Genomic DNA, 15,723 nt, shown 5'->3' with positions numbered 1-15,723 from the left:
GGCTTCCTCAGACATCGAGGTTTAGCCTGAGAACTTTCCTTTCCAACTTTCCTCTCTGATCCAGGCTGTCTTTTCGGCGCCATTTTGGTCAAATTCTTCTCTTTATAGAGAGCGTCCTTTGCCTGGCTAATCATATCAAGCCTTTTCATGTCCAAGGATCTGATTTTCGTATCCTGGGCCAAAGCCTCTTCTTGAAGTTTTTCAAGTTCCAAGATGGCCTCCATCTTTTCAAACTCCATCGTCTCTAGTTCCTCCTTCATCTCAGCAAGCTCGAATTCCAGCTGGACTGTCCTCCTCGTCATTTCATTGTTTTTGCCATTGGCCCTTTGGGCTACAATACTTTCGGTCCCTTTCATCAAGCTGAGGACCTCTTTTTGCTTCAGAGAGAGCTCATTTTCCAGGTGCAGGATCTCTCTGTCCCTCTGGAGGTTGTGTGCTTTAACATCCTCCAACTCCCTCTTTTTGTCAGCTAATTCTTTCCTGCATAGTTCGAGCTGCTTCAAATTTTCTTGGGCAAACTTTTTCTCAATGGTGAGGACTTGCAATTGATCTTCCAAACAGTTCATCTGGAAGTTCTGGTCCTCGGTTTCCTTCTGCAGACTTTCAATGCTATTCTGCTTCTTCCTGTTCTCTTCTCGCAGTTTCTTCAGGTCCTCATTTTTCTTATCTAGTTCATTTTTCAATTCTAATAGACTGTTTTCCTTCTGTTGCAGATCTCGACGCAACGTCTCCTTTTCCATGTCGAGAACTGCGACCGTGTTTTCCAAAATGATGAGGGAGGAGTTTTTGTCCTCATTCTCTCTTCTAAGCTTCTCTGTCTCTTGCGCCTTGAGAGCTGTCTCTCTTTTGAGCTCTTCCATTTCGGCTAGCATTGAGAGGAGTTGCCTATCCTTCTCATGATTGAGTCGTTCCAGGTCTGCAATATTTTGTTCCAGCTTCGTTCCTTCTTCAGTCAGGCCCTCTACCTTTTTCCTTAATTCGTCTACTATTCGAACTTTCTCTTCGAGGTCTTTCTCAAGCGTCGAGATTATTTCATTTATCTGGGTCTTCTGGCTGGGCAAATGCGGTGTCTCTACACAAGTTGAACTAGAGACATCTTCAGAAGCCGAAATTTCGTCTTCTTCACAGTCTTGCTCATCGTCATTCATATCGACGTGCATATCGTCATTCATATCGTCTTGCATATCGTCATTCATATCGTCGTCCATATCATTTTCCAAATGTTTGTCCTCTTCAGTTATGGCCAGCGACGGACAGTTGTCCAGAGCCATAAAATCATTGAAGAAACGGACAATACCCATGCAGAATCCAAGAAGTATGAATACTTCAATGGACAGCACCAACCAAGGATTGGATATAAATGACAGCTTTCTTTTCGCGGGGGAATCCGGCCGCGAAGGCAAAGCAGTGGTTAAGCACGAACGATAACAAACTTAGAAGCATCTTAGCTTAATGCAGATCAACTCCCTTTGCTTTAACCCTAGATTTCAAAACCGACACTGGCGAGTGACGCCTCAGGATTCCCAGGAGCCATTGTGGTCTCCGCCGAAGCTGCTTCTGTCCCCTGTCTTCGGGGATTCTTCAGGATTCCTTGGAGAGCTGTTTATGTCTAGTGAGTGGGGATATTCAGAACAATTAGAGTTCCGGAATCCTGACACAGTCACTGGACATAACCAACTCTCCAGGGAATCCTCAAGAATCCCCCGATGAAAGGAGACAGAAGCAGCTTCGGCGAAGACCACAATATCTCCTGGGAATCCTGAAGCCACATTGCGACGGTGTTATGGATGTTGCCGCATTCCGTCTCGCCAAAGTCCTGTGACTATGGCTTTGTTACGTTTAGGTTTGTTGATCAAATTTGACTTACACACCAAAGCTCGATTCTCTCTCTCTCTCTCTCTCTCTGTTTTAACGCTATCCTATCTACTATTGTTTCTTATAGCTATCATTACAGTAATAGTGATTTCTGGAATATTACTGCTCTCCTAACAAGGCATCTTAAAACATTACCAAAGAAAAATGGAATGAAATAGTGGCATAAATATAGTACCCGTGGTTCAAATAATAGTCCTTGTCTCCTACTGAAGCCTTCCAAAGCTTTATATTAGAAAAATGGGAGGAAATAGTCACAGCAATAGTATTATTAGTCCTTTCAGGAATAGTGCTGCTCTCCTAACAACGTATTTCTTATCCTCAGAAAAAGCCACCTCTGAAAGATCAGTTCGCTTGCATCCGTATACCGACTAGTCGTGACACAATTCGCGGTAATCGGCTTTATCTCTCTCTCTCTCTCTCTCTCTCTCTCTCTCTCTCTCTCTCTCTCTCTCTCTCTTAACCTTTTTAAATCTTCTTACTCCCAGATGCACAATTTGTCCAAAAGCGTCTCGACGGAAAGCGGATTTTTTATTTATTTATTTTTTTAGGTCAGCAGGATTCAACGTTCAATTATGTTGGTTTCATTGTGCAAAAAATTTTCCTCTTGTTGCCTAGCCATTGTCTTGTTAGAGAGAGAGAGAGAGAGAGAGAGAGAGAGAGAGAGAGAGAGAGAGAAAGCTGTTGCCCAACATTATATATTAAAAGTTGGCTCACAAGGAGTTACAAGGATTAGTTGTTCAAAGAGATCATTTATGTATAGAGAGAGAGAGAGAGAGAGAGAGAGAGAGAGAGAGAGCTGTTGCCCAACATTATATATCAAAACTTGGCTCACGTTACTTATGAATTCGAACAATATTCATTTCGAAAAACTGCTTATTTGAATATTTGTTATTTCGATCAATTGTAAATTCGAACAATTACACATTCGGACTATTGTTTTCGAGTATTTGGTTTTCGAAAAACAATTTTCGAACAATTGCCTTTCGAATAATGGTTTTTCGAAAAATTGTCCGCACACGGTTGTGTGTGTGTGTGTGTGTGTGTGTGTGTGTGACAATTGGAGGGAACAACACTGCTCTATGTCATATCTAAGTGAATATTTGTATTTAAATTTTTTTTTTATACCTTCAGCAACAGATAGATTGACAAGCTCTGTGACATTTTCAAGAAGCATGTAGTGTTTTAGTTAACATTTATAATCACTTGAGCAGACATTTTGGCCGAAATTAATCTAGTAGTATAGTCGATTTTTTTAAACCTGGCAAACTTGCACTTAGCTGCTTGTCGCTGATTGGATGAATGTCGTGTTGTCCGAATCTCTCAGTTTTGTTTTCACACTGTTTCAGAATTGTGATTATACGGCCATAGATTGAGATAAGAGCCAAATTATGTAATGTTATGTAAATACCTGTTGTAATAAACTTAAGTATCAAGAAGTTACATACCAAATTATTATGTAATAGTTAACAGTTATCCAACAGCACTCTGCGAAGTTGTAGACTTGAAATATGTTTCAAACGCATGAACTTTAATGGTTACATTTCTAGCTAGATTTTTAGTGCAATCATGCCATTGGTTGTTTGGAAAAAAAAAACATATGTATTGTAAATTGCTGATGTTGTATAACGCCTAAGAACAAAATACTATCGTAGAAATGTAAGCTTGTCCGAAAATTTGAGGCGGAGGAGTTGTGGGAGGAACAGCCTCGGGGTTGACAGAAAGTTGACGCACTCTCAGCGGGAGGTTCAATTGCGGGTTGTGGTGTTCTTGCCTTCATAAAATAATAAAGATTTTTATATATCATAATGTTCATTTTTTGCATTTCAAAAGTACTGCCACGGAATGTCATTCATGTTTTAGGATATGTATAAAGTTGCTGTTGCTGTCGCCTTAATGATTTCTTTCAGTGTCTTGCTAGGGCCCTGTGAAGTGAAATATTGAAAAACATTCATAATTATATCACGGCACTGACTGGTAAGCCTACTGCCAGCAGCATGTATATGCCTGGTGTTTGAAGTGCCTTCATCTCTGCTTTGTTCCATGGGTGAAATAGGTGAAATCGACGACAGTGAGCCAACTGCTCGATAGCCGATTCTAAGATGATTGATGATGGTGGTGTGTGCAGACGACAACTAGCCGGCTGTTCCTTTTTCAATTCCTCCACCCCAAATGTTTCGACAATCTTACATTTTCTACCATAGTATTTTGTTCTTAGGCGTTATACAACCTTCAGCAATGTACAATAAATACGTTTTGCTTTTTTTCAAACCACCAATGGCACGATTGCGCTAAAAATCTAGCTAGAAATTTAAACATTAAACTTCATGCGTTTGAAACATATTTCAAGTCTACAGCTTTGGAGAGTGCTGTTTCATAACTGTTAACTATTATATAATAATTTGGTATGTCACTTCTTATTACTCAAGTTTATTACAACAGGTATTTACATAACATTACATAATTTGACTCTTATCTCAATCTATGGCCGTATAATCACAATTCTGAAACAGTGTGAAAACAAAACAGAGAGATTCGGACAACACGACATTCATCCAATCAGCGACAAGCAGCTAAGTGCAAGTTAAGTGCAAGTTTGCCAGGTTTAAAAAAATCTACTATAGTAGGCTGGCGGTTTATTTTTGTAGGTGGGTGGGTGGGTAGTCGCCCATGCACCCAGTTAACAACTTAACACGTGACGTCCAGGCCTGTGTTTTTGAAGTTGAAATGATCTGGTTTATGTTTTGGGGTCATTATTCACACATAACATAAAAGTTAACAGTAAGGAATGAGACTATAGACTTTATTTAAGGCATATGTGTCTTTTAAAATCGTCTCAATTATAGAGCTTTTGATGAAGACTATATAAATTATTCTCGACTGTGCTGCTGCAACCTCTTTCTAACCTTTTGCTGTACCTCCGTCCATATTCTCTTTCTTCCAATGACTTTCCAAATTCTCAAACAGTTGAGCCATAGTGAAACTGACTGCTGAAAACATACCAAAAAGTATGTCAGTAGGTGAAGCTGGAATGTGCCCAAAGAGGCAGTACCTCTTTCCCCACCCGTTTCCCGATGCGGGTGTTGGAGATTGGGGAGAAGGAAGGTGTTGGAGATGGGGAGAAAGTGTTGGAGATGATAGAGTTGGCGTTTTGTGTGAAATGAATCGGTAGAGGTTTGGGTGGGAGGGAGGGAGGGAGGTGGTGAGGGTTACATCTCTTTGTCTTAAATGTAAAAAGGTAATTGAATGAATGTGTAACTGGTATAGCAGTCTATTATGGTAGGCCTATAGTTACTGAAACGCCCGTTATCTCTCTCTCTCTCTCTCTCTCGTGAATTGTATTTTTTATGATAATTGCTACATAGAGAGAGAGAGAGAGAAAGAGTTTTTATTTCTGGACTTAGCAACGAAGTATCACTTTTCTCAAATGTCGACGCAGTTCGAGATCCAGTTTGTAAAGGGAGTCGTGCACGGGCTCTCCTGATTGGATATGGAAGCTCTCTGGAATTCTGGACTGGATATGGAAGCTCTTCTGGAATTTTAGACTGAATATGGAAGCTCGTCTGGAATTCTGTTGTGCTAAATGCTAAATCTATATTATGTGGTACTCGAGTATGTATCCATTTAATGTACTGAAATTCTTCTCTCTCTCTCTCTCTCTCTCTCTCTCTCTCTCTCTCTCTCTCTTGATCATTGACGGCAGCGTAAATATAGACCTAAGTATGCTTTTCACATGTTAACGATGTAATATGAATAACTGTAATAAGGGGGATTGGTATTATTATTTTAATCCTCATTTCTTTACCGATTTTCTCTTTGACGTAAAGTTAAAAAAAACGTTGCGTGAAAACGTTACAAAAACGTCTTTGATGTCAACCTAATCGTGTCGACCATTGACAGATTTCAGCTGCGACAATGGAAGAGAGAACGTCTCTAGTACGATTCCCCCCCCCCCCCCCCCCCCCCCCCCCCCACCCCCCCCCCTTTGGTTCCTGGTTTCAGTTTCAAAGTTTTGCTTTTAATAGTGCGCTCTCTCTCTCTCTCTCTCTCTCTCTCTCTCTCCTTGTCTACTTATTATTGTTAATTATATATGTTAATGGGGGGATTCCCCCCCATTATTCATAAGGTAAGCGTGACACGAAACGGAAGGCAAACCACACACAACATTACACACACAGCCTCTCTCTCTCTCTCTCGGCAATCCCTCTCTCTCTCTCTCTCTCTCTCTCTCTGGCACCGACACCTCTCTCTCTCTCCACCTCTTTCTCTCCATTCTAACAGGTAATGAAAATGAGAGAGTCGCATCATAACATTAATGTTTATTAACAACGAATAAATAAACCAATCAATCAAGTAATCCAGTCTTACAGATTAACTCAAAAACCCCGAAATAGTACATTGTCTAGTCACCAAAAAAAGTCTACACCCCTCTGGGAATTCTTTGTCCCCCTGTATTCCAGAACCGTCTGTTTCAAAGATACAGAACACATCCCGGTAAGTACACACACAAGTTTAACAGACAGAGGCTAAATATTGGATATCATCACAAAAATTTCAAACAGATAATAAGCCACTCTTTGGCTAAAGTAACTCAACACTCACCCAAACAGCCGGACACTTAAACACTATGTCACAAAAACTCCCCCGGCGAACGCCACGGCATCTTTGCCTGTGACTTGAAGACCCTCTGTCAAAATCTCCCATAGGCTTGGGTATGACACTCTTTTAACAGAAAGAGGCGCACACGCACATACGAACACACAGTTCGATAGCGCCTCGCGGTTCTAGCTGCATCCAGTTTCACAAAGGCACTTTGAGAAGAGTTCATAAACTGTCGTGCATTGACTTTTCGAACTAAGCATTTTTATCTCACGTCTCCCATAGAAACTCATTGATCAGCTACTCTCGGGTCGTTACCTCTACACTGTTCTCCACATTCCATAGGTCAATGTATTATCCATAACACATGGATAATACATTATTAATCAAAAACCCTAGGCCTTACATATATGATGAAACTAATCTTGTTTAATATCTTTCTTTAGTTTTTATTTTCACGGTTGATAAGATTTAATTGCTGCGTGAAATTATATAGCATACACACTTACACACACTCACGATTACACATGTGTATACACATGAATACACATATAAACATGCATACACAAACTTACACATGCATACACACCCTTGAGCACATGTGTACACACTTACACACACATGTATTCACACCCTTGAACACATGTATACACACACTTACATACATATGAATACACAACCCCTTGAACACATGTATGTACACACACATGCATACACACACCCTTCAACACATGTATATACACATGCTTTCTCACTTACACACATGCATATTCACTTACACACGCACTTAAACACCTATGAACACATGTATACATACACACTTACACAAACGAGCATACACACCCTTGAACACACACTCAGCTTCTTAGCGTCTTTTATTTATTTAATATTTTCACTGTCTTATTTTTTCAATTATACGAATATTTGGATATAACCATTAGAGAGAGAGAGAGAGAGAGAGAGAGAGACGTCAATCTCTCTCTCTCTCTCTCTCTCTCTCTCTCTCTCGTGTTTAAGTATAGTACTAACCCCCTTTTCACATGTTATATCTGTCCCCCTCCCCTCTCTCTCTCTCTCTCTCTCTCTCTCTCTCCTGAGCTTTTACGTCATCTTAAGTTTCGTCCCATGTTTTGTCAGTTTTTACTCGCCCTCTCTCTCTCTCTCTCTCTCTCTCTCTCTCTCTCTCTCTCTCTCAAACAGGTTGCCTAGGTTTGTCCATATTGTCTGTTAAGGAATTATATTCTGTATAGGACTTCCATCAGGGTGTTTGTATTTTTCCTTCATTCCTGTCGAGGGGTTGAGGGGAGCGGGGGCGGGGGTGGGGGTCTCTGGTGGCGGGTGGCGAACGGTTGAGTTGTAGTTTTTAACCTCATTGATACTAATCTTTAACAATAACTGGGATATGATGATGGTGTTTAAAAGGAAATTTGAATTACTGAGAATTTTTTTAATAAAATATAGATTACACGCAGTATCATTTTGTAACAAAAGTATATTTGTACTTTTATTTTTTTATTTTATCCTTCTATATATATGATAAGATAAGTACTATTGAAATAATGTAGAGAATTTTGTTATATTTTCATAATAAAAGATAAAAAAATTTATTCGTCAGAACAACTTAACTTTTCTGATTATGGACAGATATTACGATATAATTCTTATTATTCAGTCTGATGTCATTTCCGTCCAGTGAAAGGGTTAGAATGACTGTTTTTATACATTAGTTGATGTCTCACATTTCGTGATAACTGCCCTTTGTACATTTTGATTCAAGATTTGGCCATTTTTGCGCGTCAGTGAAATGGCCCTGTTGCAGTTTTGCAAAGTTAATCAAATGAAGGAAAGAAGACGCTTTTCGACCTATTTCACAGAGGGAATTGTCATTCTGCATTCTCCAAAAGTACAATTAACGTTTAAATCATTTGGTAATTGGTAAAACAATTAGCCACCTATTTTTTTTTATACCAATGAAGGTGGGGGCATATGTCAATGCATGGGTTCATCTTTCCACTGTATAGGTATCGTCAACACCTCATTTCCTGGCTACTAGTAGATTGTTCAGGAAAATACTGAATCATAATTATGCATATCTAAAAAAGCCAAAACCTTGCTCGGATGGAGGAGGGAAGGGGGTGGTTATTGGGGAAACAAGGGAGGACAGAAATCGTTATCATGACTGTGACTACTGCCATGTCATATAATAAACGCAATGTAATTTTTTTTATTGTTCTTAAGATAAAAGATGAGAGCAGCGTCGAGTCTATTTAGCCAATAGAAACTCGAGCCCAGATTCAAAGTTAAAGGGACAGATGGAGGAATGTACGTAGTGACGTCGCACATAGGGGTAAAAAAGTATTTGTATTAAACCGTATATAATAAGCTTTCAAGCCTATGTTCACATGTACGAAGTATACTGATGCATTAGAGGAAAGCCCTAGGGAGAGGGGGGGGGGGAGGCTTTTAAATGTTGGACTTCTAACTGTATTTGAAATTATCTCTTGAGAATGAATACATCTGTACTATGAAGTCTCCTGCAAAGTGGATGGAATTGGCGAGCTGGGACGAGCGAACGTTCAAGCACTCTCTCTCTCTCTCTCTCTCTCTCGCTCTCGCTCTCTCTCTCTCTCTCTCTCTCTCTTTGAGCGTTGATGGATAATGAACCATAATAAAGAAGATGAATAAGTTATTTAACATCACCATTCATTTTTGATACAGCAAGTGAAACGAAACTCTCGTCAATCGAAAGACCTTCTTTCGTTTCGAGTCGTTTCGAATTCGTGCATCGTGCTATTCGTAACCTAGATCGAAAAATGTATAAAAAAAAACAATGAATTAATTAATTTGATCCTATATATATTGACTCAGGATTGGACACGAAGGGTCAAGAAACTGGAAATCCCTAAAGTTTTTTTTTTTCTTTTTTGGCGAGAGGAGTACTAGCCCTAGTATATAATACTTCTTCACCTCCTCTTCCTCGCCATGTCTCTCATTCGGATCGTAGATATTATTATGTTCCCTTCGGAACATTTCATTGGAAAGGAGATAAAGGAAGAAATAGTAATTGGAAAGAAAACCTTACTGGAAAATAGAAACGTGATGAAGGATATTTTGAAGAAACTTTAACTACAAAATACGATGTTAAATGAGAGAGAGAGAGAGAGAGAGAGAGAGAGAGAGAGAGAGAGAACGCGTTTTGAATATCTTCATTTATCAATGAATAGATTTATATTATTACGATATATGTCTATCCTCATTTTTTTCTTGTTGGAAATGCGATTAATAATTTGACTTCGCTTATTCCTGTAGGCCTACCAGCCTTTCCCTCTTGTTTTTGCTCTCCGCCTCCTCCTCCTCCTTCATCGTCATTGCCTCCTCCTCCTCCTCCTCCTCCATTTTCATTGCATTCTCTTCCGTCTCCTCTTCTTCCAATCCTCCTCTTCCACCCTCCCTCTCCGACTCCACCCTCTTCCTCCAACTCTTCCACCCTCCTCCTCCTCCTCCTCCTCCTCCAACTCCAATATTGTTCCCCCTTTTCGTGTTTCGGTAACATTATAAAAAAATATCCAAAGTACAAAATATGTTTTATTACAATAATATATTGGTGTTTCAGAACAATATTCTACAGTTCTTTTTTCACTACGTAACTCAAAATAGTTTTTTCTAAAGATATAATTTTACAAATATTCATCATAGGCTGCAATCTTATATTTTATAATAGTTTAGCCTCCGATTTGAGTCATCGACGATAATTAATACCCGTCTTCAATCTTATTTTATAGTTTGCATTTCCTTCTCCCATTTGAAACAACTCTTATTATTATTATTATTATTATTATTATTATTATTATTATTATTATTATTATTATTTAAAAAATATTGGGAAGAAGAAGAACGTATTCATATGGTCATATGGGACATGTGAAACGGCAGCGCTGTTAAAAATAAAATATGACAAATCTAGATTGTCAACCTCTTTTCTCCCTCCTACCCCACCCCCTCCCCCTCCCCACCCCCTCCCCCTCCCCCTCCCCTCCCCTCACCCTCCCCTTCACCGTAACCTCCCTCACTCATCCCCCCCCACCTCTTCCCCCTCCCAAGTATACAAGTAACAACGCCCCCGCCCCCACGTCCGCTGACCGCGAGAGAAAGAAAGGAGGCTGATGTGTATTTATAATAATTCACAGGGACACTCGCAGTTAAAATGCAAAAAGTAAATGTAGTTCTACTGGAACTCTCTCTCTCTCTCTCTCTCTCTCTCTCTCTCTCTCTCTCTCGCTACAGAAGAACTGAAATCACCAGAGAGTCGTTTAACCCGAGAGTTCTTGAGGGATTTTCGACCAAATAAGACTTCGGGGAGTAAGGGCTCCGTAGCACTTTCTCCTCGAGTTCCTACTCTCTCTCTCTCTCTCTCTCTCTCTCTCTCCTCTCTCTCTCTCCTGGGCCTGAGTGGAGTCCTCCGGGTTGCCAACTAGTCTCTATATCTTTATTGATAGTATATCACCATTATTATTTCCCTGACGGTTCCTGTAAGTTCGGTTAGTGAATTTCGAATGTGTGTGTCTGCTGCTCTAACAACAATAATCCAGCTTCGTATTTATTGCGTTTCCTCTTGTTTGTGTATTTGGATGTGTCTTTTTCGCATTATTCATCTGAGTTATTTTCTTTGTAGGGCGCCGCTGCTGCTGCTGCTGATGCCTCGAGTGGAGAGTTACAAGGATGAGAGCCAACGTGGAATCAGAGGAATTTATGTCTGGTGATAAAAGTTCATTTCTCGATATAATGTGGTTCGGATCCCACAATAAGCTGTAGGTCCCGTTGCTAGGTGACCAATTGGTTCCTAGCCACGTAAAAATATCCAATCCTTCGGGCCAGCCGTAGGAGAGCCGTTAATCAGCTCATTGGTCTGGTGAAACTAAGATATACTTAACTTTTTTACTAGGATGAGGAGATCTCAGAGACTTATTAATTAGTCCATCCTCCTTAGAGGAGACATCGCATAGACAGAAGATGTCTGATCATTCATTTTTTCCTCATAAGTGAGTGTTTTTAAAGCACTACTTTTGGGGGAAAAACACGACATCTATAATTCTCTCTCTCTTGGCATTTCAGTATAATGGTGTTTTTGGCCACAAGCGTTTGAATATTGAAGAAGCGTACTTCAGCAATTTTGTAAATAATGAGTCTCTCTCTCTCTCTCTCTCTCTCTCTCTCTCTCACACAACCCCATCTGTGACCCCCCCCCCCCCCACCATCTCTTAATCCAGAACCATTGTTAAATACCAGGGAAGGACTATAATGGCCTCTGTGCAAGTCTTTTATATTGAAGTGAACGCATGTTTAGTGCATGACCGTGATCTAACTAAACATTGCATCAGGTACAAATAATCTGGGTTGAAAAATAAAATATTGTTGCACTTCCGTAGGTACTCCAGGACTAACTCTCTCTCAAAGCAAAGCACATTAAATTTCTATTGCCTACTTTATATATATATATATATATATATATATATATATATATATATATATATATATATATATATATATATCGAACTACAAATGACCTTTAATATCTAATTCGCTCTACCTCGGAATTAATATATATTCATATATGTTTAACCGAGGGGGAATTTATTAAGCGATAATAGAATTGGCGATCAACAGACGCGAACCACCGACCTCTACAATTCCAGGTTTTGGGGCTTCACTGCCAGTCCTGGAATTGAGAGGTCGGTGGTTCGCGTCTGTCGATCGCCAATTCTATTATCGCTTAATAAATTCCCCTCGGTTAAACATATATGAAAATATATTAATTCCGAGGTAGAGCGAATTAGATATTAAAGGACATTTGTAGTTCGATATATGTACATGAATCACGGTAATGTGATAGACATATATATATATATATATATATATATATATATATATATATATATATGTGTGTGTGTGTGTGTGTGTGTGTGTGTGTGTGTGTGTATACATATACTATTCATGTATGTATGTATATATATATATATATATATATAGTATATATATATTATATATATATATATATATATATATATATATATATATATATATATATATAGTATATACATATATATATATATATATATATATATATATATATATATATATATATATATATATATACACACATACATACATGAATAGTATATTAGCCCAGGAGCAATAGGTCAAAATTGAGGGGTTTTGGGAAATAATTAGATAAAAGCTGAAACTTTGCACAGGTATAGAGAATTGTGACCTGAACAACATATTAAAAGTCCCACTGTCTCCCACGCTTGCGTTAGCCGCCATTTTGGAAAATGGCCGCCATATTGGATTTCCTTAAAATTCAAATATCTCGAAAAATATTAATTTTATCAAAAAACACCACTCAATGAAAGTTGTTCAGAATTGATTGTTTTATAGCACTCACTAGACTAATTTTAAAAAATGAGAAAAACCTATATGAAAAAAAAATTAAAAAAAAAATATTGAAATTAAAGTAATGAATTTATTTTCAAAGACAATTTCTACAGAACTGGTGTCCTATATTACAAAATGCTTCTAAATAAAAGTTATAGAACAAACTTTCTTCTTTTGAAACATACAAGTTTATACTTATATTCATAAATAAAAAAGTTATGGAGGAAAATATATAGAAAACTGAAATGTCAAATTTTCACGTACAGAATCAAACACATTTTTTTTTATCAAGAAGTGTTGATTTGCAATCATTCTGATAAATTATTGAACAATGTTTTAATAGGCATCATTATTCATTTCTTAATAGTGAAATTTACAATGGCAGTGAAGGATCTCGTGCCTTTTTTTTTTTTAGAATAGAGAAGGACGCCTGATATATTAATGAGGTTTCAGACAAATACCTTGTGTAGGATTAATAATACATACACTTCATGTACAATAACAATAAATACGTAAGAAAATATTTCAACTGAGAGATTGTTCATTAATACAAATGTAAGCTCTCAAACACAAAAAAATATAACAGCAGGTTTGCATAAAGTAATTGTGGGATAAGTATGTCATATAGGGTACTCTTGAAAGTAAATATGGATTGAATTATATCTGAATAGAACACACCCAGAGCTCAAACATTCTTGATGTTGAGTTTTCTTTCATCTCATGAGCATCTTCTTCAACATCCTACTCAAATGGTAGTGAATTTTCACATCCAACACCACGACACTGTCCACAGATGGATGAGCATGATAAACCAGCCCTACGACATTCACATTGATGGCGGCAACCTTTGCGACAGTTACAGCTGACTAAATGTAACAAGTCATCTGGAGCTGGAGGTTTCATTGAAGGGATGGGTTTCAGCCCATTTTTGGAACTCTCCCATCCCCATTCGACTGGAGAGAGATGGTTACCATGCCAATACTGTACTTGGTAGAACACCCTAAACGAGTGCAAGCGAGCTTCATCACTTGTTGGTGGCAATGTTGATAACTGAAACTCAGATTTAAGTGACATCTTTGCAACTGTTTTCTTGTATGCATGCAAACGATACATGTCCAATGTTTGAAATTTCTCCGCTCCGTACATAGAAAGGAGGAAAGCTTCGCCAGCTTTGGCCACTTCATCTTTAGATGCTTCTCGGTTATCAAATACAGACACTGTATTGCATATGTCTTGGCTCTTCTTCAAAATATCAAAGGACTTTTTCTTTCCCTTCCCATATAAAGCTGATGTTGTGTCACAGCCTGTAACAGCGTGGAGGAACAGCAGATGTTGACGAAGATGTCCAAGGTTAGATATAAGTTTCCTGATATCATAGATCTTGTTGGGGTTGTGTACTTTACCAGGTGTAATAAAAAGTATTTTTGTGGATGATTTAGAAAGAGATACTAAAAGTACTAGTAAGTCTGTGTCGTCACCCACCACTGCTACATTATGTCCACTATTTTCTAATGACCAAGAAGTTTGAACAATAGACATATCTGCATCTTCCTTGGCAACTATAACTGTAATGCCAGCACGCTGCATGTGGTCCTTCAGTTTACTGATCAGCAGTGTCTTGTTACGCTTATTACACAGGAAATCTGCTTGCGGTAACGGTGAGAACATTCCTCATCGACTTCAACTTCTATAGAACAATGCTTGGATGCCCTACGATTTTGCTCTTGAGATTTGGTTGTTGGTGTCACTGGGTAGCCATCAAAAGCAGCTGTTGCATTTTTGCCATGATGATTGATTACATAACCTGTGTAGGCTTGAAAAATATCCCGATACATAGCTGGCCTTGGCCACACAACTTTATGAAGAAGATGACCACCATCCACAACATACTGCTATTCATCTGAAACTAACCCTTCCCAAGGTCCAGATGATTCCAATTTAGTCACTAAGGCTGCTTTGTGCCCTTTTCTCATTGAGATGTCGTCAAAGAGTGAAGGAGGTTTAGGGGCCAATTCATAAGTCATATAATTAGCAAGTTGGTCATCATTTTTCAAGATATATTCTTCTGCTGAAAAGCTGTTGAGAGTTCACTGCAACAACATCCTCACGAACTTTCAGTCCATTCCTCATGACTGATATTGACCGTACTGCGTTCTTTCTTTTTAAGTGTGTAGTTGAGAACTTCTTACCATCCATATCATGCATTTCTTTTAAGCCAATTGATTTTGCTGTGTCAAAGTTCACTAAACCATCAGCAATTATTCCTGTTCCCAAGGATACCAACCCACTAAAAGTTTCTGGAAATGGAGAGTGAGATCGTAGCCAGTTCTGCAATATTTGTAAGTGATTCTCATCATTAAACTATCGTGATTCTCTCAATCCAACATGCTGTTCAGTTGTTGCAGATGAAACACCAGTAAATTTCTCCACAGCATCACAAACTTGTGTACTTGCTGGCATTGCTTTTATCCACTGGGCTAAAGTGCTCTCGGTAATACCCCTGCCATGTGTAAGTCCCCCAGAAGATTTAAATCCCTTCATCAGATACTGCTCAATTATCATATCACTCCATGTCCCTGACCAATAACGATTGCTGCGACGCACTATGAAGAATCCATCAATTGTAAGTTTCTCATATTCCTTCTTTGCCATTGTATTGGAAAGTTCATGCATTTGCTGCAAATAGATCTGTGCAGCTTTGGCATAATGTAGATGCCCTGCAGCATGGAAATGTGGAAGCATCTCTCGTACACAATACAGGTGCAAATCCCACTGTCCTGTACGTTCAGCTCTCAGAAAGAGCTTAATTAGGGATACTTG

At 38.7% G+C, this 15,723-nt stretch overlaps 1 protein-coding gene across 1 annotated transcript in view; it reads right to left on the bottom strand.

Moving 5' to 3' along the window:
* LOC135213380 (uncharacterized) overlaps positions 1–1,301 on the bottom strand; it is a 1,512-nt gene extending 211 nt beyond the window's left edge. The window contains exon 1 of the mRNA XM_064247357.1: positions 1–1,301. This exon is cut by the window's left edge and continues 211 nt beyond it. Within this exon, the coding sequence (XP_064103427.1) occupies positions 1–1,301 (1,301 nt within the window).
* Between the last annotated feature and the right edge of the window lie 14,422 nt (positions 1,302–15,723).

This window comes from Macrobrachium nipponense, chromosome 42 (genome assembly GCF_015104395.2).
Source record: "Macrobrachium nipponense isolate FS-2020 chromosome 42, ASM1510439v2, whole genome shotgun sequence".
Lineage (NCBI taxonomy): Eukaryota > Metazoa > Arthropoda > Malacostraca > Decapoda > Palaemonidae > Macrobrachium > Macrobrachium nipponense.
Note: the sequence above shows the minus strand (reverse complement) of the source record. Positions and strands in the feature narration are given on the sequence as shown.